This window comes from Alligator mississippiensis, chromosome 1 (genome assembly GCF_030867095.1).
Source record: "Alligator mississippiensis isolate rAllMis1 chromosome 1, rAllMis1, whole genome shotgun sequence".
NCBI lineage: Eukaryota > Metazoa > Chordata > Crocodylia > Alligatoridae > Alligator > Alligator mississippiensis.
This window is the reverse complement of record NC_081824.1, coordinates 3,478,095-3,500,832: the sequence shown is the minus strand read 5'-3', so window position 1 is coordinate 3,500,832 and position 22,738 is coordinate 3,478,095. Positions and strand designations below refer to the sequence as shown.

Below are 22,738 nucleotides of genomic sequence, written 5' to 3'. Positions count from 1 at the left end.
ATGGAGTTGTTGAAGCTCCGCGGGTTCGTCTCTTTCTCGTGCAGGAAGGGATACGTCTAGGAATCGATCAGCGACGGGGAGAGGCCAGAGGCTGTTCAGGCCCCTGTTGCCTTTTAAGAAATACGTTGGGTCCGTAAGGATCCGCAGCGCTTAGAGATCTTCACACAAGGCGAAGGTTTTTCTTTCTCTCTCTCCAACTTGGGCGGAAACCACCCAAGCTCTTTATACGGCTAGCAAGCCAATCGCTAGCCGCCACGTATGCATAATTTAATGTGAACCAATAATGTGGCTCGAATTTTCATACAAATGGTGGGAACTCTTTGCACCGAGCATTTCTTAGATGATTTCATAGACATTAGGGCTGGAAGGGACCTCGGAAGATCATCGAGTCCAGCCCCCTGCCCAAGGGCAGGAAGTCAGCTGGGGTCATAGGATCCCAGCAAGATAAGCATCCAGTTTGCTCTTGAAGGTGTTCAATGAAGGCGCTTGAACCACCTCCGGTGGCAGGCTGTTCCAGACCTTGGGGGCTCGGACAGTAAAGAAATTCTTCCTTATGTCCAGCCTGAAACGGTCTTGTAGTAGTTTGTGACCATTCGTCCTCGTCATCCCTTGGGGCGCTCTGGTGAACAAACGTTCCCCCAGATACTGGTGGTCACCCCTGATAAACTTATAGGTGGCCACCAGATCACCCCTGAGCCTGCGCTTTTCCAGGCTAAAGAGCCCCAGGGCTCTCAGCCTGTCATCGTAGGGTCTGCTTCCCTGACCTCTGATCATGCGCGTGGCTCTTCTCTGCACTCTCTCAAGCTTCTCCACATCCTTTTTGAATTGTGGAGCCCAAAACTGGACGCAGTACTCCAGCTGCGGCCTCACTAAGGCCGAGTACAGGGGGAGAATGACGTCCCGGGATTTGCTTGAGAAGCATCTATGGATGCAAGCCAGCGTTTTGGTCGCTTTACTAGCCGCAGCATCGCATTGCAGGCTCATGTTGATCTTGTGGTCAATGATGACCCCCAAGTCTCTTTCTTCCATAGTGCTAGCCAACATAGCACTGCCGAGCCTGTAAGGATGCTGCGGGTTTTTTTTCCCAAGGTGGAGAACCTTGCGTTTATCGGCGTTGAACACCATCAGATTCTCGCCCGCCCACTTGCTGAGCCTGTCCAGGTCAGCCTGGATCACCCGCCTGTCTTCTGGTGTGGATGCTTTGCCCCAAAGTTTGGTGTCATCGGCGAACTTGGCCAGTCCGCTTCTGACTCCAGTGTCCACATCATTGATGAAGATGTTGAACAATATGGGTCCAAGGACAGAGCCCTGGGGGACCCCACTGGTCACCGGACACCACGATGAGTGACTTCCATCAATTACTACCCTCTGGGTCCGACCCCGGAGCCAATTTTCCAGCCAGTGGATCGTGGAGGCACCATGCAAAGAAAGCTACAAATTGGCAGGAAATTCTCGGTTGCACCGGGGTTCTCCTCTGCAGCAGAAAACTCCACCGTGCAAAGAAGCTGCAATTTAGTGGGAAAAATAATTTAGCAGTGCCGAAGTGCACACAAAACAAAGATCACAACTTTGGGTTGTGACAGGGAGAAGCAGCAGCAGCCCATCCTCGCCTGCCCCGGCTTCTGGGCTGTGCTGGTCGCCCCCTCCCCTCCTTCTTGCCCCGTTTCTCAGCAGGGTTTAAGCCTCCCCAGAGGTGCCGGCTGCAGCCCAGGCTGGGGGCTGTGCCAAGGGTGGGTCTTGCCCCTGGTGAGGCTGGTACAGGGGTTGGGGGGTTGCTTTTCTGCCCTCCTTCAGGGAGGTGCAGACTTCACCCCCGTGCGCAGCCGGCCCGGAGCCCGAGGCAGCTCGGCCCCGCGCAACCCAGCCCGCACGGAGCATCCTCGGGGCTCCGGCCAGACCAGAGCCGGGCCCGCCCCGGGGATGCGCGTCCCTCGCAGTCTCCGCCTCCCCTGCACCGCCGCCTCCTGCTTTCGCTTTCCTTTCCCCGGGCCATGGCCCAGCCCCGCGGCCCCGATCCGGAGCGGCTCAGGGGTTGCAATCCGGAGGGGCTCAGGGGTCCCGATGCAGGGGGGCTCGGGGGTTGCAATCTGGAGGGGCTCAGGAGTCCCCATCCGGAGGGGCTCAGGGGTTGCAATCCGGAGGGGCTCAGGGGTCCCGATCCGAAGGGGCTCAGGGGTTGCAATCCGGAGGAGCTCAGGAGTCCCGATCCGGAGGGGCTGAGGGGTTGCAATCCGGAGGGGCTCAGGGGTCCCGATCCGAAGGGGCTGAGGGGTTGCAATCCGGAGGGGCTCAGGGGTCCCGATCCGAAGGGGCTCAGGGGTTGCAATCCGGAGGGGCTCAGGGGTCCCGATCCGAAGGGGCTCAGGGGTTGCAATCCGGAGGAGCTCAGGAGTCCCGATCCGGAGGGGCTGAGGGGTTGCAATCCGGAGGGGCTCAGGGGTCCCGATCCGAAGGGGCTCAGGGGTTGCAATCCGGAGGAGCTCAGGGGTCCCAATCCGGAGGGGCTGAGGGGTTGCAATCTGGAGGGGCTCAGGGGTTGCAATCTGGAGGGGCTCAGGGGTCCCGATCCGGAGGGGCTCAGGGGTTGCAATCCGGAGGGGTTCAGGGGTCCCGATCCGGAGCGGCTCAGGGGTTGCAATCTGGAGAGTCTCAGGGGTCCCAATTTGGAGGGGCTCAAGGGTTGCAATCTGGAGGGGCTCAGGGGTCCCGATCCGAGGGGGCTCAGGGGTCCTGATGCAGGGGGGCCCAGGGGTTGCAATCTGGAGGGGCTCAGGGGTCCCGATCCAAGGGGGCTCAAGGGTCCCGATGCTGCAGTGACCCGTGGCCCCGATCCGGGGGGTCCCAGCCGCGCGGCGGAGCAGGCACCGAGTGCTGGGCAGAGCTGGGGCTCCGGCATCTTCTCACTGTCATGGCTTCTCAGAGGCAAAGATGGGCAGAAGGCAGCAGCACCGCAGGTGAGCCCGGCCCGGGGCTGGGGGGTTGTCGGGGTGGACGCACGCACACACACACACATTGGTCCACCCCCTCCTCCAGACGCATCCTGCCATTTGCTGCCTGACAGGCAGGGAAACTGAGGCACAGTCTTGCCCCCAAGCCAGCCGCGTCCCAGGCAGGGTAGGACCCGCCTCGTCCTGTCCTGGAGGTGCTCGGCAGGCTGGCCTCCTCGCCCGCACCAGGCACGGTGGCCGCCGTCCTGGCCCAGCGTGCCCGAGAAGGGGTCTTATGAGACCGTCATATGAGACCGTCTCTGTGTGTGCCCGGGGCTGTCTAGTTTGTATGACACCGTCTCTGCATTGCCCGGGACATGTTGCTCCTCCGCAGGCTTGGCAGGATTTGATTTTTATCCGCAAACGTTAATAAACATCCATTTCACCCGACTCTCACGGACCGACAACAAATATTTCCATCCTTCATAACTGAAATCTATAGAAACGGAAAATCATAGACTCATAGGAAACAAGGGTTGAAAGGGCCTCGGTGGGGTCGCACCTAGTCCAAACCCCTGCATTTAATTGATCTTTAAATTTTTCACTTTCTTAACGAATGGGATACAAATGAACAGCAGGATTGAAAGCAGAGGCAGTTTACTGCTCTATGGATAGTGACTTGATCTATGTATAAAACTTTCAGCAGCCGGCGGTCATTCCTAAATGCTCTGCCCCCCACGCCCCTCATCTCATGCAATCCTGGAAATGTTAACTGATACCAATCGAAAGAAATGCTTAAAAGTAAATGTCAATATTAACCGTCGAAATAATTAGAAAATATATATTGAATTCTGCCAAGCCGACTCATACATGACCCTCTCTGCAAGGCCATATTTCTCCTATGAGACCATCTTTGCATGGCCCTAGGCCGTATTGCTTGTATGAAACCACCTCTGCATTTAAGTTCAGTCTTTTCTGCATTCCCAACCTCCCTTCTCCCCACAGCGGCGCCAGGACAGGGCAGTGGCTGGTGACCACCCTATGACAGTGGCACAGGAGATCGTACAGAAAGCCAACAAGCTGCAAGAGCAGCTGCAGGTGAGACTAATGCTGCCACGTCTTCGGGGCCGAGTCAGCGGGGTGAGCCCTGCGCAGTCCCTTGGGTTGCTCGCGGGGCTCCCCGAGGAAGGCATGACCCTGGCATGGCTGTAGCGGTGCCCCACAGTCCGTCTGTATCAGCAAAGCAGGGGCTTCATGTGCCCAGCACGGGAAGGATGGGAAGGGGAGAGAGAGGAGGCAGATGTGCAGGGCGTGGTGGGAGCAGAGCTGTGCTGGGGGCATGGTTCAGAGGGCAGGAGGAAAAGAAGGGGACATGAGTGTGTGCATGTGTGTGCATCCATGTGTGCACCTGTTATCCTCTGCCCTTTACAAGGGGGAATGGATTCACAGGGCAGCCTGGCAAGAAGCTCCCCATTGCACGGATGGGGAAACTGAGGCATGGCTGGCTTTAAAGCATGCAGAGTCAGGGCAGAACCAAGCGCCCCAGAGTCATGGTGCTCGGCGCAGGCAGATGCACCGCGTGTCCTAGGCTATTCCCTGCCCCTGTCCTCCCCCGCCGCCTCGGTCTGCGTCCTTTGGTCATGTGAAGCCCACGTGGGGCGGTGCTGGGTGCCCAGGCGATGCTGAGTCCTGTCTCCCCCTCTGCTGTCCCTGCAGCAGCTGAAAGACTCCTCGGACCCGTTGGCACTGGAGTTCCTCCGTGCCTTCGAAGCGTCCATGGGCATCGCCATCCGCCTGCTCACGGAGAATCAGAGCCTGCGGCAGAAGCTGGAGGAAAAAGCCAGCCTGCCAGCACCTCTCCCCCCGAAGCAGTCCCCAGCACCCCTCTCCCCCAGCCCGCGGCTCAGAGGTAGGCACTGGGCACAGGGCTGCCAGGGGTGATGGCCAACTTGCTGCTGTCCCATGGGACCAAGCTCCTATCCTGCTGGGGCAAGACGGACCGCTTGGCTCCAGCAGACTTGGGACCCAGCTCTCACGATGGGGAAACACCTAAGAATGTGGGGCTGGGATATCGTCGGTGCTAGAAGCCCGCTTGGACACGGGGACGCTCCGTTCCTTGCAGCAGTAGTAGGACTGTTACCTCCATGCTGGCCGCCACTGGTTGGGGGGGCGGGGAGCACAGCCTAGGGTCACAAGGGGTCTGGGCAGCTTCTCCGCCGCACAGCAGGACAGTGACCGCCTCGCTCCCCGGGCAGTGTTGCCCCTGCAGATCCACGTCACCGGCCGGGCAAGCGGCTCCGAGAGGCAATTCCTGGCCCAGCTGCATGGGCACCTCAAGCCCCTGGGTATCCAGCTGGTGGAGGAGGAGTTCAACCAGCACGCCCACTGCCTACTGCTGCTCTTCTGCCCCATCTCGTCCCGTGTGGGCACCGACATCAGCAACGCCCTGCAGAGCCTCCCAGGTGAGTGGTGGGTCCCCCCCGTAATGGCCTGGGATGGGGGCACCCAGCTCTGCCCTTCTTATCGAGCCGTGGGGCTGCCAGGGAGCTCCCGAGGTCACATCCAGTCCAACCCCTGCCTGGGGCGGGATCAACCAGTCCAGACAAACCCATTGTCCAGCCTGCGAGAAAAACTACTGTCACCCCTGACCCAGCACCAGGCATCACACCCGACCCTGCCCCAGGGAAAGCAGGGGGACCGCAGTGGACGATGTCAAGCTGCTACCAAGGCTGTTAATAGATGCTCCAGAGATCCCCGGCAGAGGCCGTGCCCCCAGTACAGGGAAGGCAAACCCCCCAGTCCGTACCAGTCTGACCAGGGGGGAAATCCCTTCCTGACCCCCAATGCAGCATCGGTCTGACCCTGAACGGGGGCATACAGGATTGTTCATCTCTAGTCACCCATAGGTGCTGGCTACAGCCCCAGCTGGGCATAGGGACCGAGCTGTGGCAGTGCTTATGCTAGGATCAACCCAAGGGTCCCAGCTACAGGGTGTTGCCCCTCCACTCAGGGTCAAACTGATGCCACATTTGGGGTCAGAAAGAAATTTTCCCCTCTGGTCAGATTGGTTTGGACTTGGAGCGGGTGGCGAGATCGCCTTCCTTTGCAGCAGGGGCACGGCCTCTGCCTGGGATCTCTTAAGCTTATATATTAACAACTTTTGCAGCAGCAGGATGTTGGCCACGGTGGTCCCCCTGCTTTCCCTGTGGCAGGGTTGGGTGTGATTCCTAGTGCTATGTCAGGGGTGACTGTAGTTTCGCGCCGGAGATCAGACAGTGGGTTTGCCTGGGATGATTTGCACAGGGCTGATCCTGGACCAGATGGGCCTTTGCAGCTCCCTTCTAGCGCCACGGCTCTGTGACTATGCGCTCCCTGGCACGGCTCCCACACCCAGCCGCGTGCTGCTGCCCCGCTCTCCCACCTCCCTCGCCAGCTGCCCCATAACGTGAGCTCTCTCTGCTCCCCCCAGACACGAGGCAGGCCATCCTCATTGTGCTGCACCACCGGCCCAGTGAGTCCAGCCAGCTCTATGCCAGCAGCAAGCGGGAGGCTCAGCACCCCGGCCTGCTGGACACCGTGGACTGTTGCTTCTCCACCGTCTTGGGCCTCTACCCCTGCTACACCAACACCAACGCCATGGACTCTGTGGTGGCCACGCTTCAGCGACTGACCGGGAGCAGACCCTAGGGAGCAGGGCACGGAGGAGCTGCCACAGGAAGCAGGACTGGCTGGACTGTGCTTCCCCTTGGCTGAATCCAGTCTCAATTTCTTTTATCATTTCAACAGCGGACTGTTAAAAACTATATGAAATCACTCATTCAAGTCTATAAAGTAGGGATCCCTACATCAGTAAAACGTGCCTGCTTTAAATCATTCTGGTTGCTCATCGGGAAAGAGCCGGGTGGGCAGAGGCCAGAAGAGGAGAGTTTGCTGCTCAGCTGTTGCTGGTTAGGGATGTCCTCCTTGCATTTGATCTTCTGGGGCTGCCTTTCAATTGCCACCGCAGCTCCTTTGCAACTACAGGCCTCTTCTCCCAAAGGAAAAGCCCCTGCACTGTGTCCCTTCCATGTGCCTACCCCAGCCTCATGCTGCTGAGCACCCTGTTGCCCCAGGTCAGCGTCTTGCAAGGGGTGATGCAGCCTGGGGCTGATTTAGCACCAGAGGCTGAAGGTAGACGTACAGGTGATGCCCCACGGCTCCGCTGCCAGCCCCCCTCCAGTGCAGAAGCAGCGCTTGTGAGCTGGCGCGGTTGCAACAATTTGCCGACAGGCTGTGGTGTAATTTTCAGGCAGAGGGACCCGCGGCATGAGTCTTCAGCAGCCTCTGAGCCCTTCCAGGTGACCATCATCACGACACAGGTAATCATTGCCATCCAGATGGTGCTGGAGGAGTTCATCTACAAGCACGACGTGCACCTGCTGCAGGGCTATCGGCATGGAGGGTACGTGGCGGCTGGGTCTCCCTCCCCTCTGGTGTTGGGTGAAGGGGTTGTGATGCACCCTGGGCTGCTCTGCACACCCGAGGCACCCTTCGGTCCAGACTGGGTGGAGGGGGAGCAAGGCAGGTGGAGGTGGAGGTTTGGCTTCCCAGAGGAGTTGGGTGCCTGCCATGCCAGTCTGCCCACGAGTTGTGGGTGCCCGGTCCCTCTGGACCCAGCCTGGTGGGCTAAAATAGAGCAGCTGGGGGCCTGGGGCAGGGTGCAGCGAGCATGCTCTGCTCTTCAGCTCCTTCCTTGTCACTTGCCCCCAAAGGGAGGAGACCAGCTTCTAGCTGCAGGCACTAATCCTCCGTAATGCCCGGCGGCTGCCCTGCTGGGAGGCGCTGACCTCTACAAGAGCACAACCTCGCACCCAGGACTTCACTTCTTCCCAACCTCCCCTGCACGAGGGAAGTAGCAGCAGCCCCTTGGTAGCATCTGGCCCTCACCCTGGGCCGTCTCCAGCTGGAAGGCCCTTGGTGTTCATAGATTTCATAGATTTCATAGACATTAGGGCTGGAAGGGACCTCGGAAGATCATCGAGTCCAGCCCCCCGCCCAAAGGGCAGGAAGTCAGCTGGGGTCATAGGATCCCAGCAAGATAAGCATCCAGTTTCATCTTGAAGGTGTTCAATGAAGGCGCTTGAACAACCTCCGGTGGCAGGCTGTTCCAGACCTTGGGGGCTCGGACAGTAAAGAAATTCTTCCTTATGTCCAGCCTGAAACGATCTTGTAGCAGTTTGTGACCATTCGACCTAGTCGTCATCCCTTGGGGCGCTCTGGTGAACAAACGTTCCCCCAGATACTGGTGGTCACCCCTGATAAACTTGTAGGTGGCCATCAGATCACCCCTGAGCCTGCGCTTTTCCAGGCTAAAGAGCCCCAGGGCTCTCAGCCTGTCATTGTAGGGTCTGCTTCCCTGACCTCTGATCATGCGCGTGGCTCTTCTCTGGACTCTCTCAAGCTTCTCCACATCCTTTTTGAATTGTGGAGCCCAAAACTGGACGCAGTACTCCAGCTGCGGCCTCACTAAGGCCGAGTACAGGGGGAGAATGACGTCCCGGGATTTGCTTGAGAAGCATCTATGGATGCAAGCCAGCGTTTTGGTTGCTATACTAGCCACAGCATCGCATTGCAGGCTCATGTTCATCTTGTGGTCAACGATGACCCCCAAGTCTCTTTCTTCCATAGTGCTAGCCAACATAGCACTGCCGAGCCTATAAGGATGCTGCGGGTTTTTTTTCCCCAAGGTGGAGAACCTTGCGTTTATCGGCGTTGAACACCATCAGACTCTCATCCGCCCACTTGCTGAGCCTGTCTAGGTCAGCCTGGATCACCCGCCTGTCTTCTAGTGTGGATGCTTTGCCCCAAAGTTTGGTGTCGCCGGCGAACTTGGCCAGCCCGCTTCTGACTCCAGTGTCCACATCATTAATGAAGATGTTGAACAGTATGGGTCCAAGGACAGAGCCCTGGGGGACCCCACTGGTCACAGGACACCACGATGAGTGACTTCCATCAATTACTACCCTCTGGGTCCGACCACGGAGCCAATTTTCCAGCCAGTGGATCGTGGATGACCCAAGGCGACAACTGGCCAGTTTCTCCAAGCGGTGATCACGGGATACCAGATTGAAGGCTTTTCTGAAGTCAAGATATATGACATCAATCTCTTCTCCCTTGTCCAGGTGATAGGTCACCTGGTCGTAGAAGGAAATGAGATTGGTCAAGCAAGACCTACCCGCAACAAACCCGTGCTGGCTATCCCTTAAGATGTTGGCGTCGGCCAGTCCCTTAAGGATGGCCTCCTTAATAAACTTTTCTAAGATCTTCCCCGGGATAGAAGTCAGGCTGATGGGCCTATAGTTAGCCGGATCCACTTTCCTCCCTTTCTTGAAGATAAGCACCACGTTGGCCTTCTTCCAGTCTTCAGACACTACACCAGAGCACCAAGAGTTTTCAAAGATCCGCGCTAGAGGCTGGGCTATGATGCTCGCCAGCTCCTTGAGTACCCTGGGGTGAAGATTGTCAGGGCCGGCTGACTTGAAGGTATCCAGCTTCTCAAGATGTTCCTTCACAAAGTCAGCATTAATGGAGGGCAGGGGATCACCCTCACCCGGACTTCCCGGCCCTGTAGCGGGCACAGGCGTCCCATGGGGCTGATGAAAGACTGACGCAAAGTACCTATTTAATAGGTTGGCTTTTTCCTGGGCGTCAGTTGTCAGTTGCCCCATCTGGTTCAGCAGGGGTCCAACGTTGCCCCTGCTTTTCCTCCGGCTCCCCACATATCTGAAAAAGGACTTTTTATAGTCCTTGCTGCTCAAAGCTAGCTGGAGTTCAGTTGCAGCCTTGGCTTTCCTGGTCTGCTCCCTGCAGGACCGGACCAGTGCAGAATAATCCTCCTTGGAGGTGACTCCCATCCTCCATCCTTTGTAGGCCTTTCTTTTTAGCCTCAGGAGGTCTGCTAGGTCCCTGGAGAGCCAGGGGGGCTGCTGTGCCCTCTTGCTGCCTTTCCTCCGAGATGGAATAGACTTAGTTTGTGCATTGAGGATCGCTCCCTTGAGGAGCAACCACTCTTCTTGAACTCCCCTCTCCCTGTGGTCACAGTCCCTTAGGGCCTCACTGACAAGCCTCCTGAGCTTGTCAAAGTCGGCTTTCCTGAAGTCAAGGACTTGCGTGTTGCTGACTGACTTGCCAGCTTTTGGGCGGATGGTGAAGGTGATCAGCTCGTGGTCGCTGTCACCCAGCTTCCCATCGATCACTAGGTCGCCGACTAGGTCCTCCCCAGTAGCCAGTACCAGGTCGAGCAGCGCTTTGCCTCTCGTTGGCCCATAGACTTCTTGAGTCAGGCAGAGGTCATCCACGCATGAGAGGAAGCTCTGCGACCGCTCAGATTTTGCTGAGCGATCCTCCCACGAGATGTCTGGGTAATTGAAGTCACCCATGACAACCATGGTCCTGGAGCAAGCGGCCTCAGCCAGTTCCTGGGCAAACTCCTGGTCAAGCTCAGGACTTTGGGTGGGAGGTCTGTAATAGACTCCCACCATTGTGTCCCCTGTGCCGTGTTCCCCACGAATTGTAACCCAGAGGGTCTCCAGCCGTCCACCCTGGTCACCAATATCGGCCTGCAGGGACGTGTAGCTTTCCTTAACATAGAGAGCTACACCCCCGCCCCTTTTCTCTACACGATCCCTCCTGTACAGGGTATAGCCATCTATCCCCGTGGTCCAGTCATGGGTGGAGTCCCACCAGGTCTCCGTGATCCCCATGACATCGTAACTGTTTGCACTGAGCAGGAGGATGAGCTCCTCCTGCTTATTCCCCAAGCTCCTGGCATTAGTGTACAGGCAGGCAAGTGCCCCCTGGGGGGCTCCTTCCTTGCCCACAGATTTTACCAGGGCTGGGGCTGGGGTGGGCTCCCTTGAGTGCCATGATCCGCTGGCTTTGCAAGGATTGCTCAGCGGGCCAGCAGTGGCGGTCGTGCCCCCGTCCCCCAGCGGGCTTAGTTTAAAGCCCGGTGGAGCAGGTCAGCCAGTCTGGCTGAGAAGAGCCTCCTCCCCAGGGGAGAGAGGAGGAGACCATCTCTTCCCAGCAGCTCGCTGCCTCTCTCGCCAAAGAGCGGGCTGTGGTCATGAAAGCCAAAGCCTTCCTGATGACACCAGCGCTGCAGTCTTTGGTTGACCACATAGATCCTCCTGTCCCTTCTCAGCCCATAGCCTGAGACTGGGAGGATCGACGAGAACACCACCTGTGCCCCCAGACCCTTAAGCCCCGCTCCCAAATCCCTGTAGCGCCTCATGACCTGGCTGGGAGTGCTCCGAGCCGTGTCCTTGGTGCCCACATGAATAAGGAGCATGGGATAGTGGTCTGTGGGTTTGAGGAGCTTGGGGATCCTCTCCGCAATGTCCCGGATGCGGGCCCCTGGGAAGCAGCAGACTTGCTGGGCTAAGGGGTCAGGGTGGCAGATTGGCCCCTCCGTCCCCCTCAGGAGGGAGTCTCCCACAACAAACACCTTACGTTGTGTCTTGGGGAGAGCAGGGGCGGGAGTTGCAGTGGGGCCCATGTTGCCTGTGGGGGCCGGCAACTCGGCAGGCTCTGCTGGGGCAGCAAGAGGTGCGTCCCTGTTGCTCAGTTGTGGCGGGGGTGGGGCCTTGGTGCGGCGGGCCTTAGGGCCCTTGACCACCTTGGTCCATGCCCCTGGCTGGACACAGCAGGAGGTCCCAGAGTCCTCCTTTGGCCTGGAGGGAGACTGTGATCTACCCTTTGCCTCCCGGGGGAGAAGGGCCTGGCAGTAGGAGTCTATCTCCTGCTCGCAGTCCCTGATGGCACGCAGTCTGTGGACTGTGGCCTGGAGCTCCTCCAGCCGGCGTGCCAGAGACCCCAAAGGGAGCAGACCCCGCAAGGGGAGGTCGCCATGCTCCCAGGCCCCAGAGCCTGGAAAAGGGACAGGCAGCCCCCGCAGCCGAGAGCCAGGGGCTCCGTCTGCGTGGAGCCTGGAACCAGGGGCTCCGTCTGCGTGGAGCCCGGGACCAGGGGCTCCGTCTGGGTGGCCGTCTCTGAGGTGCCAGAGGCGGGGGGCCACGGAGCCCGAGGGGACCCTCGGGGTGCGGCGTGTGCCCATCCATGTCATGCCTCTGGTGGGCTGGCTACGGCTGGGGCTGTCTACCCTGGGGGGTGCGCAGGCAGGGTCCAGAGAAGCGCGCCTGTTTGTGCAGCCTGTTTGCGTGGCTCCCTGGGGGGCTGGGCCAAGTAGGGGCCTGGGCGGGGCTTGACCCGGCCCGGCTCCACTCAGCTGCCGCCCCCCACACACACACTAAGGGGGTTAGCCCCTTCTCTCCACGGGCCCCGCTTATCCCGGCTGCGGGGGCTCCGCGGCTGCTGGAGGGTTTCTGGGGGGCTTCGGGGGAGCGGGGGCGCAGCGAGCTTTCACCCGCGCGTCTCTCACCACTCCCGCGTCTAACTCATCTGATCCCAGCCTCCAAACCAACCAGTTTAAGCTGGGGACTGGACTGTGCCCGTGCTCCTGGAAGGAACATTACCCCCTGGACAGACCGTTACGGACGTTGGCTGCAGCGGTCCCCCTGCTTTCCCTGTGGCCAAGTTGGGTGTGATGCCCGGTGCTGTGACCGCCTATCCCACCGCTACCACCAGTTGCACCAAACCCCACCCTAGTGAGGCACAAGCATCACAGCCAAAAGGGGGTTTCTCACTTTTCTATAGAAAGTCCTTGGGATCAGGGTCACAAGGCAACGGGACCGAAGTGGAGGTGCAAATACATTTAAACGGACTTTCCCAGTATAATGTAATATGCCTGAAGACACGCAAGCTTCCCCAGGTACATGCAAAACCTTTTCTTAGACCAACTGAGTAGCTGGAAAAAATGTTCTTTGCAAGCTTTTGGGCACAGTATGCCTGAAGAAACGTTTTTGTGTCCGAAAGCTTGCAAGGAATAATTTTGCCAACTATTTAGTCAATCTGATAAAAGATATCAGATTTACCCAAAGAACCTTGTCTGCCTGTGTCCTTCGACCAACATGGCTACAACCAATGCCCACAACATGCACTTAAAGCACAAGAAACAGGTAAGGGTCACTGGTCTAATAAAAGATATCACCTTTGACCGAAGAGCTTCATTTATCTCTGCTTGTTAGACCAACATGGTTATAGCATGCATCCCTGAAACACAGTAGATATCATATTTAGCTGTTTGGAAATGTAAATGTCATTGCTAACCGAGACAGGAGAAACGTTCACCCCCTGACGGACATCGGGCACCTCCAGGGAAGAAGCCTGCCTGATCTGCACGTCCCAGAGAAACTCTCTCGCAAAAGGACTCTGAGCAACCCCGGGGAATAAACGCCCACCTCCCGTCTGCACAATAAAGTTTCTTTTCTACCCAGAACTTTTCCAAACTTTGAATTCTGCTCAGGCCGAAGGACGGTGTTCGCACCTGAAACCTTGCAAAGAAAGACATTTTTGTGCTACTATCTGCTCGGTCTCAGAAAAGAGATACCGCATCTGACCCACGAGCTTTGTTTATTAACAGGTATCCGGGTTGTCGCCATGTTGGTCTAGAGGAAAAGGCAATCAGGACTCATGGTAGAGGTGATATCTTTTATTAGACCAGCAAGATTTTTGCAAAAAAAAAAAAAAACCAGAACAAAACATTTCTTTAATTGCAAGCTTTTGGGCACAAACACCCTTCATCAGGCATTGCAGAAAAAACTGTAAAAGTTTTCTTTCAGGCACAAACACCCTTCATCGGGCATTGCAGAAAAGATTGTAAAAGTTTTCTTTTGGGCACAAACACCCTTCACGGGGCAGTGCAGAAAAGTTCTCCTGGATAGAAGTGAAAGGAAAACTTCTACAATCTTTTCTCCGAAGCCTGATGAAGGGTGTTTGTGCTTGAAAGCTTGCAATTAAAGAAATTTTTTTTTGCAAAATCTTTTTTGTCTAATAAAAGTTCTCATCTCTACCAGGAGTCCTGACTGTTTAACACACTCATTCAGCACACAAAGTCCCTCCTCACGTTCTCTTTTGCTTTCTGAGGCCTCTGGGATTTGTAGTCCAGGAGCCCAGCCAATGGGGCTCTGCAAGGTTGCTCCTCATGACTTTTTTTTTTGTCTTCCTGCTCCCAGAGGCCTCTGGGATTGTAGTCTGGAATTACTGGGATTAGTAATCTGGAAGCACAGCCAATAGGAGCTCTGTATTCATCACTACTTCTTCCTGCTCTCAAAGGCCTCTGGGATTTGTAGTGCAGAAGCACATCTGGCAGGCCTCTGCAGAGTTGCTCCCTGCCCTGTTACACGCTCACACAACACTTCCAGTGCACACCGCACAGGACATTACTCACTACAAAGGATGGAGGGTGTGAGGACAGGGGGGTCACCCTCCAGACTGGCTCTGACTGCAGCTCCCAGAAACCCCGACGGGACTGGGACCAGGAGGAGGGGGCCTGCAAACCAGGAGAAGAGGGAGGAATTACAGGGACCCTTAAACAGCATTCATTTCTTGACTCGCTTCAATCATGGGTTGCAAGAAAAAATCATTAGTAGAGTACCGCCGGGAATACCCTGACCTAGAAGTGAAATGGGTGAAAAAGCTGGGCAAGGAAGACCAGGAGATTTTGAAATGCTATCGATGGAGGAACCGGCAGAGCGTCCTGTCGACTAGGTACGCGCGCTTTGCCGTGCGTGATGACGCGTTCCCGTCACCATAGCAAAAGACCTGAGATTTCTTGTTTTAACCGATCTGTAGGGTTTTTCACTTTGTTTGCACACGTGCTGCCCAATGAACACGAGTATGCCTGCAAGCAGGTGCGATGCACTGCTTTGTGGAGGGTCACTGGTTGTATTTTGATGTGTGGCTCGTTTCCAAATGCTCTGCCTAATGCTGCACAATCGATGCCGATCGAAAGGATCGCATTTAAAAATAAACCTTGGGATTCTCCATCAGAATTACGAAAGCCGACACGTACGTTACCCGTAGGCCACGTTTCTCCCACGAGACTATCTTTGCATTGCCCTGGGACGTATTGCTTGTGTGAAACCACCTCTGCATTTGAGTTCAGCCTTTGCTGGGGGGACATTTCTAACCGTCCCTTCTCTCCGCAGCACCAGGACGACGGGGCGGCCATCCGGATGGCACGGATCAAACAGGCTATCAACGAGACGATCAAGACGCTGCAGGTGAGACTAATCTTTCCACTTCCTCGGTGCCTTGTTGGTGGGGTCAGCCCTGCACGGCCCCTCTCCAAGGGAGGCACGACCCTGGCACGGCAGTAGTAGTGCCCCCCAATCTATCTGCATCAGCAAAGCTGGGCTTCATGAGAGCCTGGCTTGGCAACCCAGAGTCTCTGGGGAACCCGCACCCCGTTGGGAGCAGAGTTCAGGCCCGTGCCTCCCCGTTCATCCCAGGGAAGCACTCAAGCCAGGAGACACCAGAGCTGCCATGGCCCTCGGACCTCATCTCTGCCCCCATTGGGGGGTTGTAGTGGCAGGACCCCACTTCTCAGTGCAGAGGGCAGGGGCTGCCCTTGTCTCATCCCGGTACACGAGAAATGGGAAGGAAAGAGAGAGGAGGCAAATGAGCAGGGAGTGGCGGAGGGCAGAAGGAAGAGTAGGGGAGATGAGTGGATGCACGTGTGTGTGTGCATGTTATCCTCTGCCCTTTGCAGGAGGAGAATGGATTCACAGGGCAGCCTGCCAAGCAGACCAGTCTTCCCATTGCACAGATGGGGAAGCTGAGGCACGGCTCGTTTTAGAGCACGCAGCATCAGGGCAGAACCAAGCACCCGAGTCACGGTGCTCAGCCCAGGATGACACGTGGCCTGGGTGATTCCCTGTCCCCTCTCCTCCTGTGGCACCTCGGTCTGTGCCCACCAGTCGCATGCAGCCCGAGTGGTGTATGTACTGGTGCTGAGTCCTGTCTCCCTTCTTGCCTGTGCCTGCAGCCTCTGGAAGACTCCTCGGACCCCAGGGTGCTGAAGTGCCTGCAAGACGTCAAAAAACCCATAAGCGAGGTTGTCCACCAAGTCACCCAGAATGAAAGCTGCACGTGAAGCTGGAAGAGAAAGCCAGCCGTGAGACTTGTAAATATTGTTTTAAAAAAAATCTGTTTAACCTCCTCTAATTATATCGGTTAAATGATTAACCGATAACACAGCAGTGGGGACACAGCTTGTGCTGGGAGCCACTCTGGGCTCTTGCGGCCCTTTGACTGGGGGAGGTGGGTAGGAGCCCAACCCAGGCAGACAACACAGGCCCGGCGAAGCCCTGGCTGGGAGGCAGGGAGCACCTGTGAATTCTCCCCCTGCTCAGATGGGTACAGGCGGGGAGAGGGTTTGCCTTCCTTTATAGCCGGGCCACGGCCTTTGCCTCGGGTCTCATAAGCACCTTCTGACAACATTTGGAGGAGCAGGATGCTGGCTGCTGTGGTCCCCCTGCTTTCCCTGGGGCGGGGGCAGGTGTGATGTCTGGTGTTGTCAGGGGTGATGGTGTAGTTTTGCTCAGAGGTTGCACAATGGGTTTGTCTGGGGTGGTTTGGACAGGGCTGATCCTGCCTCAGGCGGGGGTTGGACTAGATGGCTGCCTGTAGACGTGCAGGGACACTGCTCCAACGCCCTGTACTTACAGGCCTCCTCCCACCCCTAGAGCACGTGTAAAGATGCCCAATGTGACCTTTTCAGCTCCCTTTCAGCCCCACGGCTCTGTGACTATGCGCTCCCTGGCACGGCCCTCATACCCAGCCATGTGCTGCTGCTCTGCTCCCCTACATCCCTCGCCAGCTGCCCCATAACGTGAGCTCTCTCTGCTCTCCCCAGACATGAGGCAGGCCATCCTCATCATGCGGCAGCACCGGGCCAACGAGTCCAGCCAGCTCTACACCAGCAGCAAGCAGGAGGCTCAGCAGCCCGGCCTGCTGGACACCGTGGACAGCTGCTTCTTCACCACCTCCAACCTCTACCCCTGCCACGCCAACATCGCCACTGTGGGCTCTGGTGGCCATGCTCCAGCGACTGACCAGGAACAGGCATTAGGGACCAGGACATGGAGAAGCTGCCGTAGGAGGTGGGAGCAGCTGCAGTGTCTGGATCAGGCCTAGTTGGACTATGCTTCCCTTTGGCAGAATCCAATCTTTTTTTTTTTTTTTTTTAATAATTGCAACAGTTAAAATTGATTTCAGTTTTCAGGATTTCACAAAATGGGGGTGGGGGGGGAGCGGTGCAGACCATTGAGTAATGACCGTGGACTGTTAAAAGTTTATGAAATCGCGTGTTCAAATCTATAAAAGTAAAGGTTCCCGCTCTAAGTCATTCTGGTCACTCATCAGGAAAAGGTGGGTGGGCAGAGGCCAGAAGAGGACCCAGGCCAGGTGTGACATCCACAAGGTGAGGGTCCATGAAAACAAGTGTCAAGGACCCTACAAGGGTTAAGGCAGGGGATGCCTGACTGGGGCAGCATGGCTAGGAGATAGGGGATCCTCAGCTGAACCCACTCGGGAGACAAGCACACATCAGTCTCTACACTTGCACTAGGCTTACGTCACATTCACAAATACACCTCAGCACACACCAAACAAGCAGATCCAAACAAACACACGGCCCAAAACAGCCATCAACGGACCCAGATATGCTCGAACACACAAATCACCAACAATTGGACACGGATGTTAGCGGTGCTGGCCCGGCAGGGGTAGAGGCCACGGATTGTGAACAAGCAGCAGTCGATGGTGGCAGTGTTGGCCCAGTAGTGGTAGAGGCCAGAGATGGTGGAAAAACAGCAGTCCGCTGCGATGGTGCTGGCACAGCACGAGTAGAGGCCAGGGATAGTGGATAAGCAGCAGTTGACAGTGCCAGTGGTGGCCCGGCAGGGGTAGAGGCCACGGATTGTGGATAAGCAGCAGTCAATGGTAGCAGTGGTGGCCTGGCAGGGGTAGAGGCCACGGACTGTGGATAAGCAGCAGTCGACGGTGCCAGTGGTGGCCCGGCAGGGGTAGAGGCCACGGATTGTGGATAAGCAGCAGTTAATGGTGCCAGAGGTGGCCTGGCAGGGGTAGAGGCCACGGATTGTGGATAAGCAGCAGTCAACGGTAGCAGTGGTGGCCTGGAAGGGGTAGAGGCCACGGACTGTGGATAAGCAGCAGTTGACAGTGCCAGTGGTGTCCCGGCAGGGGTAGAGGCCACGGACTGTGGATAAGCAGCAGTCAACAGTAGCAGTGGTGGCCCGGCAGGGGTAGAGGCCACGGATTGTGGATAAGCAGCAGTTGACGGTGCCAGTGGTGGCCCGGCAGGGGTAGAGGCCACGGATTGTGGATAAGCAGCAGTTGACGGTGCCAGTGGTGGCCCGGCAGGGGTAGAGGCCACGGATTGTGGATAAGCAGCAGTTGATGGTGCCAGTGGTGGCCTGGCAGGGGTAGAGGCCACGGATTGTGGATAAGCAGCAGTTGATGGTGCCAGAGGTGGCCTGGCAGGGGTAGAGGCCACGGATTGTGGATAAGCAGCAGTCGACGGTGCCAGTGGTGGCCCGGCAGGGGTAGAGGCCACGGATTGTGGATAAGCAGCAGTCAACGGTAGCAGTGGTGGCCTGGCAGGGGTAGAGGCCATGGATTGTGGATAAGCAGCAGTCAATGGTAGCAGTGGTGGCCTGGCAGGGGTAGAGGCCACGGATTGTGGATAAGCAGCAGTCGATGGTGCCAGTGGTGTCCCAGCAAGGGTAGAGGCCACGGATTGTGGATAAGCAGCAGTCGACGGTGCCAGTGGTGCCCCAGCAGGGGTAGAGGCCACGGATTGTGGATAAGCAGCAGTCAATGGTAGCAGTGGTGGCCTGGCAAGGGTAGAGGCCACGGATTGTGGATAAGCAGCAGTCGATGGTGCCAGTGGTGTCCCAGCAAGGGTAGAGGCCACGGATTGTGGATAAGCAGCAGTCGACGGTGCCAGTGGTGGCCCGGCAGGGGTAGAGGCCACGGATTGTGGATAAGCAGCAGTTGATGGTGCCAGTGGTGGCCTGGCAGGGTTAGAGGCCACGGATTGTGGATAAGCAGCAGTTGACGGTGCCAGTGGTGGCCCGGCAGGGGTAGAGGCCACGGATTGTGGATAAGCAGCAGTCGACGGTGCCAGTGGTGGCCCGGCAGGGGTAGAGGCCACGGATTGTGGATAAGCAGCAGTCAACGGTAGCAGTGGTGGCCTGGCAGGGGTAGAGGCCATGGATTGTGGATAAGCAGCAGTCAATGGTAGCAGTGGTGGCCTGGCAGGGGTAGAGGCCACGGATTGTGGATAAGCAGCAGTTGACGGTGCCAGTGGTGGCCTGGCAGGGGTAGAGGCCACGGATTGTGGATAAGCAGCAGTCGACGGTGCCAGTGGTGCCCCAGCAGGGGTAGAGGCCACGGATTGTGGATAAGCAGCAGTCAATGGTAGCAGTGGTGGCCTGGCAAGGGTAGAGGCCACGGATTGTGGATAAGCAGCAGTCGATGGTGCCAGTGGTGTCCCAGCAAGGGTAGAGGCCACGGATTGTGGATAAGCAGCAGTTGATGGTGCCAGTGGTGGCCCGGCAGGGGTAGAGGCCACGGATTGTGGATTAGCAGCAGTCGACGGTAGCAGTGTTGGCCCAGCAGGGGTAGAGACCGGAGGGGTCGGAGAAGCAGCAGTCCACGGTGACCAGGAGGTCGATATGCTGAGCCTCCCGCTTGCTGCTGGTGTGGAGCTGGCTGGACTTGTTGTGGGGGGTGGTGCAGCATGATGAGCATGTGCTACCTCAGCTATGGGGGGAGCAGAAACAGGTTATGTTAGGGGGCAGCTAGTGAGGGAGGTGGGGGAGCGGGGCAGCAGCACGTGGCTGGGTAAGGGGGCCGAGTGAGGGAGCTCATCGTCTCGGAGCAGAGGGACTGCACAGGAGCTGCAGAGGTTACATCAGGCATCTTTACATGTGCTCTGGGGGTGGGAGGGGGTCTGTAAGTACAGGGTGTCGGAGCAATGTCCCTGCACATCAACAGGCAGCCATCTAGTCCAACCCCTGCCTGAGGCAGGATCAGCCCTGTCCAAACCACCCCAGACAAAGCCACCGTCCAATCTCTTAACAAGACGACACAATCACACCTGACAACACCACTGCCCTGCTGCTGCTAGGGCCTCTGCCCAGGGGGCCAAGCCCACCTGGGGCTGGTCTGAGGCCTCCACCCAGACCGAGCCCATGGGGGAGCTGATGGCCCCCTACCTCTTGCCCTGCAGGGATCCCCAGCAGGGTTGGGGGAGGGGCAGAGATTGGGGGCCCCCACATCTGTCCGGCAGGAGCCCATCTTAGGGCTCTGGAGGCGCAGGTGATGGAGCTGCAGGAGGAGGTTAGCAGGCTGAGGGGGATCAGGGAGGCGGAGGAGAAAATTGACGGCTATTTCCTTTCCCTGCAGGCCCAGGCACTGAAGGAAGAAGCAGCCCGGGGAGTGCCCTCCACAGCAGAGTGGCAGACGGTCACAGCTAGGACCGGAGCTGCTCACAGCGAACTGGTACCAGTTCCTCCAGTCCAACTGGAGAACAGATACGAGGCCCTGGCGACCCTGCAGGAGATGGAAGGGGAGGAGGAAACCCTTGGGCAGGAAGAAACACCACATTCTTCACACTCTGAACAGATCAAGAGATCCATGCGGACCCAGAGGAGGAGGCGACGAGTGCTCGTCATAGGCGACTCCATCCTCAGAGGTACGGAAGGGCCCATCTGTCGCCAGGACCCCTCAACACGAGAGGTATACTGCCTGCCCGGAGCAAAGATTTGGGACGTGACGGAAGTAATCCAGGCCAGGATCAAGCCCACTGATTACTACCCCATGGTCCTAGTCTGTGTGGGTACTAATGATGCGGCCAGGAGAAGCCCAGATCACCTGATGGCGGACTACTGTGCTCTGGGCGGCGTGCTGAGGGAGATCGGTGCACAGGTGGTTTTCTCTTCCATCCTACCAGTGACCGGACGAGGAAGACGGCATGAGAACTGCATCAGAGAGACCAATTGGCGGCTTCGGCAGTGGTGTCTCGAGGCAGGCTTCGGCTTCCTGGACAACGACCCGCACATCACGACGAGGGACATGCTCAGCTGGGATGGGCTTCACCTGTCCCCCAAAGGTAAGCGTGTGTTTTCTTCTAGGTTGGCAGATCTCCTCCGGCGGGCTTTAAACTAGGCTCGTCGGGGGGAGGGGAGTATGAGGGCAGGGGAAGCTGTGGACCACCAAACCATGTGGCACCCACAAGGACAGCCCAGCCTGAAGAAAGAGAGCATTGGGAACCTGAAAGCCATGGGGCGGCCAGCACGACGGCACAGGTAAGAAACAAGAAGGTAAGAATCAAAGGGCCCCTTGGGACTCGGAGCGGGGGGGCAGCAAAGGCACCAGTCGCAGGGCTCAAGTGCCTATATACTAATGCTAGGAGCATGGGGAACAAGCAGGATGAACTAGCGCTCCTGCTTTCACTAAACACCTATGACTTAGTGGGGCTAACAGAGACCTGGTGGGATTCATCCCACAACTGGGCAGTACATCTTGAGGGTTATAGGCTGTACAGAAAGGACAGGGTGGAGAAGAAAGGGGGAGGGGTTGCGCTCTATTGGCTAGACGGGCGCACCCAGAGAGTCGTGGTGGATGGGTTGGTCTTGACCTGGAAGGGTGTGGGCAGTGGGGTCCCGCAGGGCTCGGTCCTTGGACCGATACTCTTTAATGTCTTCATCAGTGACTTGGACAAGGGAGTCAAATGTACTCTGTCCAAGTTTGCAGATGACACAAAGCTATGGGGAGAAGTGGACACGCCGGAGGGCAGGGAACAGCTGCAAGCAGACCTGGACAGGTTGGACAAGTGGGCAGAAAACAACAGGATGCAGTTCAACAAGGAGAAATGCAAAGTGCTGCACCTAGGGAGGAAAAATGTCCAGCACACCTACAGCCTAGGGAATGACCTGCTGGGTGGCACGGAAGTGGAAAGGGATCTCAGAGTCCTAGTGGACTCCAAGATGAACATGAGCCGGCAGTGTGACGAAGCCATCAGAAAAGCCAACGGCACTTTATTGTGCATCAGCAGATGCATGACGAATAGGTCCAGGGAGGTGATACTTCCCCTCTATAGGGCGTTGGTCAGACCGCAGTTGGAGTACTGCGTGCAATTCTGGGCGCCGCACTTCAAGAAGGATGCGGATAACCTGGAGAGGGTCCAGAGAAGGGCAACTCGTATGGTTAAGGGCCTGCAGACCAAGCCCTACGAGGAGAGACTAGAGAACCTGGACCTTTTCAGCCTCCGCAAGAGAAGGGTGAGAGGCGACCTTGTGGCTGCCTATAAGTTCATCACGGGGGCACAGAAGGGAATTGGTGAGGATTTATTCACCAAGGCGCCCCCGGGGGTTACAAGAAACAATGGCCACAAGCTAGCAGAGAGCAGATTTAGACTGGACATTAGGAAGAACTTCTTCACAGTTCGAGTGGCCAAGGTGTGGAACGGGCTCCCAAGGGAGGTGGTGCTCTCCCCTACCCTGGGGGTCTTCAAGAGGAGGTTAGACGAGTATCTAGCTGGGGTCATCTAGACCCAGCACTCTTTCCTGCTTATGCAGGGGGTCGGACTCGATGATCTATTGAGGTCCCTTCCGACCCTAACATCTATGAATCTATGTAACAAAGCACCCATGATTTCTTGTTTGAATTGATCTTTTACATTTTTTGCTTTCTTTACGAACATGCTGCCAAACGAATAGCAGGATTGAAAGCGGGTGCAATTTACTGCTCTATGGATGGTTACTTGTTCTATTTGGATGTCTGATTTTTATAAAGCTTTTAGCAGTCTGCAGTCATTTGTAAATGCTCTGCCCCCACACCCC

The 22,738-nt window shown here is 57.1% G+C and overlaps 1 protein-coding gene across 2 annotated transcripts; it reads left to right on the top strand.

Moving 5' to 3' along the window:
- The first annotated feature begins 900 nt into the window (after window positions 1–900).
- LOC102574631 (S-antigen protein-like) lies at window positions 901–6,782 on the top strand. 2 transcript variants are annotated; one of them, XM_019480684.2, is made up of 5 exons: window positions 909–2,954; window positions 3,933–4,025; window positions 4,644–4,836; window positions 5,183–5,389; window positions 6,397–6,782. In XM_019480684.2, the coding sequence occupies exons 1-5, from the start codon at window positions 1,992–1,994 to the stop codon at window positions 6,612–6,614; spliced, it is 1,674 nt and encodes a 557-aa protein (XP_019336229.2). In that variant the 5' UTR covers window positions 909–1,991; the 3' UTR covers window positions 6,615–6,782. The 2 variants fall into 2 exon arrangements, with proteins under 2 accessions (XP_019336230.2, XP_019336229.2); XM_019480685.2 differs by lacking the exon at window positions 4,644–4,836 and having other exon boundaries at window positions 901–2,954.
- Window positions 6,783–22,738: the final 15,956 nt, after the last annotated feature.